This window comes from Halyomorpha halys, unplaced genomic scaffold (genome assembly GCF_000696795.3).
Source record: "Halyomorpha halys isolate HHAL.00 unplaced genomic scaffold, Hhal_1.1 Scaffold760.1, whole genome shotgun sequence".
NCBI classification, from domain to species: Eukaryota; Metazoa; Arthropoda; class Insecta; order Hemiptera; family Pentatomidae; genus Halyomorpha; species Halyomorpha halys.
This window is the reverse complement of record NW_027106953.1, coordinates 437,960-446,996: the sequence shown is the minus strand read 5'-3', so window position 1 is coordinate 446,996 and position 9,037 is coordinate 437,960. Positions and strand designations below refer to the sequence as shown.

The 9,037-nt window shown below is 32.5% G+C and overlaps 1 protein-coding gene across 1 annotated transcript in view; it reads right to left on the bottom strand.

Moving 5' to 3' along the window:
• Rim (Rab3 interacting molecule) overlaps positions 1–9,037 on the bottom strand; it is a gene marked incomplete in the record, with an annotated part of 186,328 nt that overhangs the window by 86,266 nt on the left and 91,025 nt on the right. The window contains 1 exon segment of the mRNA XM_067045239.1: positions 7,214–7,344. Within this exon segment, the coding sequence (XP_066901340.1) occupies positions 7,214–7,344 (131 nt within the window).

The window sequence follows — 9,037 nt, the reverse complement described above, 5'->3', positions numbered from 1 at the left end:
CAGTCAGTTATTTGCTTTTTACCATCCTTTCCAATATCGTTACGATTATTAAACAAATTATAATTGCCACAAATTTAATTATAATTGGTGCGGATCAGTACACCATACCAAAGCTATGACTAAAACAACTAGGCCTTACCAAAGCCAACAACCAACGGGCGTTGATGACCAGGCTGTTAACGCCCTTTCAAAACTAACAAACAAACAAACAACAAGTCAAAGATTATTGAACTGACAGACATACATGTTTTAATATTCAAGTGAACATCCTTAGAGGGATGGCCTCTTATTTATTTATTAAATAAGTATCAATGTCAATTACTCTTTTCACACTAATGCCCAACTCTGACAAGTCGGTTTTGAAATATCAATATAACAGAAAAAGTACGTTATAAAATACAGACAGAATTAATAAAATCGATAAGGGACCAACTGGATTCCAACCCGTATATCCCTGAAAATTTAATTGAAATTAGATTAATGGTTCAATTACGGCGGACACAAAATTGACTACAGATAGACAAGGAACCAAATTCGTTCCTGAATGTCTAGCGTTAGGGAAGGTCGCGTAATTGGATACATCACATATTTTAGTTTATAGTAATTAAGGGTATTCATGATCATTAGTTTAACAATTTTAACATATATTAAATAAAAAAGTTTTGTTAAATATTTTCTTCTTATAGCATGTTAAAACGATATAAAATTTAACATGGTTGTGTTAATAAGTCTGCTAAATGGAAAATGACGTCACGTAAAAGACCAGTTGAGCGGTGTGAAGATATTTTGTCTGCTGTCGTTTTGATAGGTTAGTAACTCGTAGTTCGTGTTTGGTTCAAGTTGTTTTTATTTTGAACATTTTCAAAACTTTAATAAAGGAATAGATAAAAAATTAGGTTTTGGAAGAAAAGTTGATTTTTGTACCATCCCATTAAAAATTGTTCAAAAATATTATTAATTTTTTGACCCGTACAAATATCCCAAACTTCTAGCCTCCAACTTATTAGTCTGTTTATTATAGTATCCAGCTTATTATTATATTATTCTGTTGAAGAATAATCGATTTTTAAGCTTTTTGGGGGGTATTGCCTAATAATTAGTTGCAGCGAAAATCAGCCAGATTGCAAGTTTTTAATTTCTTCGATCTTTCAGTAGCAAGTATGTGCATTTGTATTCTGAACCACATGTTAATTTTTTGCGACTAGGAATGTCAAGTGGAGGCCGATCCTTGAGGCCTAATGAAACTAATAATTTAAATTAAAAACAAAACCTACAAATGATTTTTCATAGTTATTTTTTTTTTATTTTATTTATTTATTGATATTTACAACTGTATAAAAGAATACAACCAGTAAATTTGATCATAATCACATAATGATATGATACAGGATGTAGAGAAACTACCCAGTAGTAGAACTCTAAAAGCAGTTTACAATATAAGGTCACGAGGCCATCTTCTTTTCAGGCGCCTCGGAGGATTGCCAGGAATGGAAGAGGAAGCAAGGTTAGAAACGATTTTTCATAGTGAATAACTATTTTTTTTTAAAAATTCTATCGGTATAAAAGAGGGTGTACTTTAATTTCGCAGTTGATTGGATAAATTGAATCAAATATGATTACATTAATTTAGGTGACTGCTTATTAGCTGACACAATAGTCATAAAGTTCTGGGAGTAATGATATAATAAGCGAAAATGTGGTAAAATAATCTTTTTTTCCTGTATTTGCTACAATGCATTTTGAGGATTCGTGAGTAAAAAAAATATTTGATGTAAACTCTTTTTAAGTTCTGTCCCGACCGGAGGATATTCAGACTCGAATGAGCGGTGATTTCTCACTAATAACAAATTAGACAAAGCGCATTCAAAGACTTATAAAAAACGGACCCAATGGTCTCTTTTCAAAGAAGAAGGATGAAAATTTGTGATCACTCTAAGAAAAGAGACTGGGCGTAGCTAACAGCGCAAAGACGATAATTTCGAGACTAGTAATTTGTTCTGAGTGAACTAAGAGAGGATTATGGGTTAGAGCTCGTACTGGGGCAAATTTACATTACAACAAATCCAGGACACGAAGCTGAGAATTTATAAAAATAAAATGCTATTATGAAAATGAAATCAGGCAGCATAGATGGGAAAATTCTTAAATTGACTCCTAAAAAGCCTAAGCAAGATCAACAACTGATAAGCAATACTGCTGCAAATATAAACACACAAGAACAACTCATTTGGGATCTGATGGTCCTTAACCTATCGCATTCTCTTAGGTAGGTGGAGGCAGCACCACATATAGTGGAGGGCAGATCTGATTATAAGGAATTACAGATCTTCATTTGGCATAATAAAACAAACATGAAGAAAGGTGTTGGGAGTTATGTAGTGATCCTGATCAAGAAAAATTGCGTGTCAAAGAAAAAGATATGTAACAAATAAAAAACTACAACATTCGGCATTAAGACCACTAAAGAGAATTGATCCTCAGGTTATCCCAACCTTTTACAGGCGAAACGATTAAGGAACTTGCACTAATTGTTGTGATTTTTTTCTTGGAATTTCCTTCGCGATCCATCTTCCCCTACCTTACGATCCGAACATCTATGGTTTAACTGTCCTTCCGATTGACAGTATAGAGATCCCCTAACAACCTAAACCAGTACCCCAATACGAATTATAATAATAATAACAAAAGAGTCTCTCAGAATAATGATGTTTCTTAATTTTTAGGTGTTTAAGGTGCGGTAGAGTGAGATATACTAAGAATGAAGTGCGAAAATAACTCTTTCATGCGAAAAAAGGAAAAAAAACAAAACAAATTGTTTACTTTATATGGAATGAGTTTAGTTCCTTGGTGCTGGAGAATACAACTAACTTTAACTAATTATCTAAACTTATTCCTCCATTCCACCACCTTTTAGTGATTAAATTACATTATCCAATTTTCGAATGGTTTGACGAATGCTTTTTCTAAACGAAAGACACAAAATCTCATGGCCCGATCGGCAACTGCTACAATAAACTCCACCGTAACAATAGCTGTTTAGTATACATATTGCTGCTTTGTTTTTTTGTGTGTTTGAATAGTGGCACAAAAAAAAAGTTTTGTAATTTTTTAACTTAGAGAAAAGATGTGCTAAATATTAAATATTAGTATTAAACTGTACTCAATATTTTTCAAAAACCGGCATAAAGTTAATTTTTTTTAATTTTAATTTAATTAATAACTATCATATCTCGAAAAAACATTCGACCTACAGATGTCTATTAGCACTCAAATTAAAGCTAGTTTAATGTACTATAAAGTCGTTTATGACGTTTATCTTCGTAGGAGTAGTAGTTTTTATGATATTTGCTCAAATAAATCGATTTATAGCAGTTCGGACAATATTTCATGTGCAAAAGTTATGTTCATATGAGCATATCATAAGACAAAGTTTAATTTAATAAGTCACTATCATATCTCGAAATTTTACAATTTATTCTGGGAAAATAAATTGAGCCTAGATCCAACAAAAACAAAGGCCATTCACATCGGCGCAATACCCTCCCTTACAATCCATTATTATATATCAACAACATCCAGTTTCATAACACCATAAAAAATCTAGAAGTCACCTTTCATCAGCACTTAACATGAAATATCCACATTTCCCAAATAACTCGAAAAATCATCTCAATCCCTAAACAGCTCCTAAGATCCCGTGATTCGTTTCCTCGAAGTACCCGTCACCTTCTAGTATCTAAATTTCAAAACCACCTTCTAGTATCCCCACATTTCGACTACGGACGCCTAGAATATGGAGGACTATCCATTGAACAAGAACTGAGACTAAAAAGACTGTTAAACTGCTTTATAAGATTCATCTTCGGTACCTAGGCTATCTCATATCTCTCACTACTATTCTGAGCAAAGCTGGCACTATCCCAGTATCCGGAGACAATACTTCCTTGGCACATTTATATTCCAATTCCTAATAACCAAAAAACATTCCTATATCATTGACTTCCTCAACCTACGTTTACAAAGTCGCCTGTTAAACACAAGATCCCAACCTACCGATCTCTATGTCCCTAATTACAGAACTGCCTCCTTAGAAAAATCCTTTGCTGTTCGTGCTACCTCATTATGGAACTCCTTACCCATATCCATCCGTAAAGCTTCCTCCTTAACATGAATTATATATCCATCTCCTTGACTATCAAACTTCCCTGAAGTTGTGAATTTTCATTTAATTTAATTTTAATTATCTAATAAACAAAAAAATAAAAGTATATAATATAGTTTGACGTCAATATTAATGTTTATATGTTTCTCCTACAAAATTTGCATCATATAAGATATACCACTAATCAAGAAAAGCAGCAATATGCCTTCAATACGCCCTTAATTTGCTATAGTTTTGATTTAATCTAGATGAAAAGTACAAAAAAAATTTCTAAAAAAAAATCTTACGAAAACTACAGGTGCAATAAAAAGAATCTTAAATTAAATTTATGTAATATTTAGAACTGGTACGTACAAAGGAACAATAACCTTGCTTGGAAGCACATAGAAATTAACACTTTCAAATTTAAAATCAGTTAATAACTGGCGAAAATTTAATTCCTAACTTATTTTATATCAAAACTAAATTTATATTAGACACATTAATTGCCAAATCCACATTTAATAGAACATACTGTGAAATAACTTTTAATAATCAAATGTTATTATCTCATCTACACTGGCCTCGAAAAGAAAAATAGCTCTTGGATCAATTTGGATCATTTCCAAGCAGTTTTTTGAGAACATCAGTAATTAAATTTTCGAAAATTTATGATTATTTAGCATAACATTTTTTTTTTTGCACATAGTTCGAGTGTATATCTACCACTTTATCGTGTGAACGAACTTTATGAATAGGTGAGGGTATAAAACAAATTGTGAATTAACTTTTATTTTTTAAAGCAATTGAAAAACCTATTAACATTTTTTCATACAGGGAATTAATTACATTTAGAATGATATTTAACAAAGGGTTAAGAAGGGTGTAAGAATTTCGTTATAAATTCATTTAATTTTTTTAAAATTAGATCACTTCCATATTCACCAGCCCAAACACAAGTACAGTAGAACCCCGTCTGTTCGAAATGTAGCCAGGGGATTTCAGATAACGCGAAATCCCGAATGAGGTGAGGTATAAGCAGTAAATGATTTTTATATTAATAGCATTAATATATTTATTATTTATTATTAATAGAATTAATAAGAATTAACGTTGATTAAATAGCTAAGTAATAAATATGTATGTATTTGTATTGGTATCTGGTGGGGGAACTAGTTCGGTAAGTCGTCCTTTTTTCCAACCCCTGGCGCCTACTTTGTAGTTGCCGCCGCGTACTGACCAAGATAAGAATGTCAAGATTTATTTCTCTGAACCACCGAGAAATAAATATTTACTGCCCCAGGTGGGAATCGAACCCACAACTTCCCGAAGCGAGCGCTCTGGGACCCACGCTCCAACCCGCATGACCGTCGCGTCCGCTAATAAATATTTGAATATGAATATTTTTTTGTAATATGAAAAGATTTTAAACTAGAACTTGATTTTCCAACAGATATGCCATAAGACAGTACAAGCACTTTGTTGGGCGAAAGCATAACATATTTATTAAAAATAGTTATTATTAGTTATATTAACAATGGTGATCTGTAGAGAAAAAATATTGTGCCCTTCCTGTAAATTGCTACCATTAGTCTGAAACATGCTGATCCTTGGATACATGGATGTTATTTTACCTCTAGATTTTTTTTTTATAGCAAGTAGAGTTGGCTGCTGTTAAAGCAACTGAGCATAATTAATCAAAGTTGGAGATATTATCTAATTTATTAACAAGTTAATGCTATATAGAGTTAAATTATGTATCATTAGTCCCAACATTTTGGGATAGGGTGGTAACCTGTAGATACCCCTCCCTCCGTATGTCAGAAAGGATTAGTAAAAGGGTAATAAAAAAAAATCATACGGTAAGTGGGATTCTACTGTACTACGAAATAATTTTTAATTATTTTCATATTTAAGCCCGATTGCTCAAAGTGATTCTTATCTGGCCAAAAGGTTAGTGTGGTTACGTGTCATTATTTAGTGAGGTAAAGATTGACTGATGTTGTATCGTAAGAGGTGGACATGTACCTCATAGGTATTCTGGAGTAGTATATATAGTCAGGTTAGTATTAGTAGCGTAACATAATGGGCATAATTTAGGTATTCCAGTCTACTTTTGCCAGCGAATTTGAAAAAAAACAAACAAAACCTTGTCTGCCTCACGACAATGGATATTGTCAAACCTTCCAATTAAAATTTAAAAAAAAAGTAGATACGTATGCAGAAGATGGTCAACCACAAGCGCTGTCGGCGACAATTATAAGAAGCACAACACTCTGTTATCAGTTTTACATTGGGATTGGGTTACTTGTGTACTGATTTTTGTGAAGTTTTAATTTTTATTTTTGGTTTTAGAAATGGTTTTGTTTTTAGAAATGGTTTTGTTTTTATTTTTATTTGTGACAGATAACCTCTATATTCTCTTGTTTAATGATAATTTAGGCCCCGATCTCTGCTGGTTATCTCTTGTCCGAGCGGAGGTCGACAGTTAATAACTTAATATAAATTACTTTACGTGGACTATAACACCATATTATTATTACTTCTTCGATTCAATAACAATGTCGACTCTCGCTCGTTAAGTTCACTCAAGAGATAAACAAACGATTTTTTACAGTTGAGATCGGAATCTAAAGTCGCAGACATATGTATGTAAAATTCGATTTTAATTTTTTTTTAAATTAAGGAATTTTAATAATAAGATGTAATTATAATTATATTGTGTAACGGCACCAAGTCAATTTCCATAAATAAGAACAACGTAGACTTTATAGTGTTTCTAGTAATCGCCACCAACAGTGCTCTTGATCCATCATCTTCTGTAACACTACCTAAGAGATAATCTGGAATATATAAAATCAAGATAGATATACCGGTTATATGACTGATTTATTTAATCTTGGTTGTATAAAAATTCGTTACTGACTTATTCCAAGTTGAATCTTAACGATTATTTAAATTTTTATCATCTAAGATAAGATTCCTTGAGTAGCCTTCGTACCAAAACCGGATACTGACTCTAAGCAGGCTAAACTAAGCTTGGCTACCTGCAGTTGTTAGGGGGAGAGTTACCTTTGGTGTGGAGTTGGAATCCTCGCTGGAAGTGAAGGTAGAGGAGGTGTCAATCCCCGAGTCCTTGCCTGGAGCTGGAGCACCGAACCGGACTGTCTTCTTCCTTCGCCTCTCGACCGCTTCTGTCACCGCTGTCGGGTCAACAACAACCACCAGATACAACACACCAAGCGTAAAGGGAAAGACAGACAGAAAGAGGCTTGGAATTCAAAAGAAAGAAATAAAAGTAGAGAATACAGAAGTTATTTATCCATGCTCTTTTATTATTATCTTTTTTTTCTTTAAGTGTCTTCAGCTTTTCATTTCAGTTGAGATTTAAATGCTACACCTGCTTCTGCCTTTGATTTATGTATTTAGAAACAGAAACAAAAAAAAAAAAAGCATAAAGAAAAATGCATCAAACGTTAAGCACGTTCTCCTTTTCAGATTCCTTCAATCCATACAGTGATATAGATTTTATAGACACCACTATAAAAATATAGTGTAGATAGCAAAAAGAAACGTACTCTAATCATTTGAATATTTAGTGTTTTTTAAACTGCGAATTGTTAACTACATTTAGGAGTATAATAAATATTTTCGTAGGACGCATAACCATTTGCAGAACAAATTTCATTACATTAGAATAACAGATCAGCTAGAAGAGGGATTTCCATGCAATTTTACAATATCCTGTTAACAAAAAATTTACCCTACTCAGATTTACTTTTTTAGATAGTAGATAGATAGATGAACTTTTCTTTTTAGTACGTTTGTTTCTTCTCATACAGCCTGAGATACTTTACAATGAGATGATAATTTTTGGGGAGGGGGATTCAATCCCAATAAGATGGAACTGGTTCTCAAACTATCGTTGATGATAGTTTACTTTCGTTTAAGATGGTGGCTGCAGGAATGATGGAACTAAAGATCCTCCAGGCTTGGTCCGATGGACTCGCTGACCAACGATGAAAACGGACTCTAATAATTACTAGATCATGTGACATAAGTTTGAACGCCAGCACTTAGTTATCAAGAATAAAAACCTCTAACATATCTTTGACTTATATGTTCCTGGTCTCACCGACTAAGGGTTATAGTCGATATAATGTTCACATAATGGAGTCAAATATGAGTCGCACTAATAATTTTACCCATACTCCCCTCTCATTTATTCTCTCATTGGCTTAATTTGATATAATAAGATTCCAAAATACTTCTATTTGACGTAAAATACACGTTTAATCTCCTTATTTAAACATTAATTATAATTTTTTTGATTGTTGAAGTGAAAAATTATTTTTTTTTTAAAATACTAATAATTGAAGAAAAGTAAGACATTATAAATAATATATTAATTATATTATATTATTAATTTGGTAAACAGTCATTTTGATCAGGAATGTAAGAACGGAATGGCAAAACACGAGAGACCTCCAATTCTACTGGTTCCATATTTGTTTTCAAAAAAATATTTCTGAAAACTAAGAAAGTAGCAGAAATAACTGAAAAGAGAGAAAAAAAAGAAGATTTTTGGACAGATATGTAGTTTTGTAAGTTTTACTATCTGCATGTAAAATATTAGGAATTAGAAAATCAACCTTTCCTAAACTTGCTAGTGCTTTATAAAACAACGTATTCAGTTAATTCAATTACTTCACATTTAGTGTTAATTCAGTTGAACAATTAAGCACAGGATAAAACCCTTGATCTTCACATTTGTTGTCAAATTGACAGATTGGCTTTTGTGCAAGTAGCACCTCATAGTTTTTTAGTTCCTTTCAGGCTTTCAATAAAAGTTGTAGAAGATGTAAAAGGTGTAGAAGGTAGGCCTGCAACTCGTTG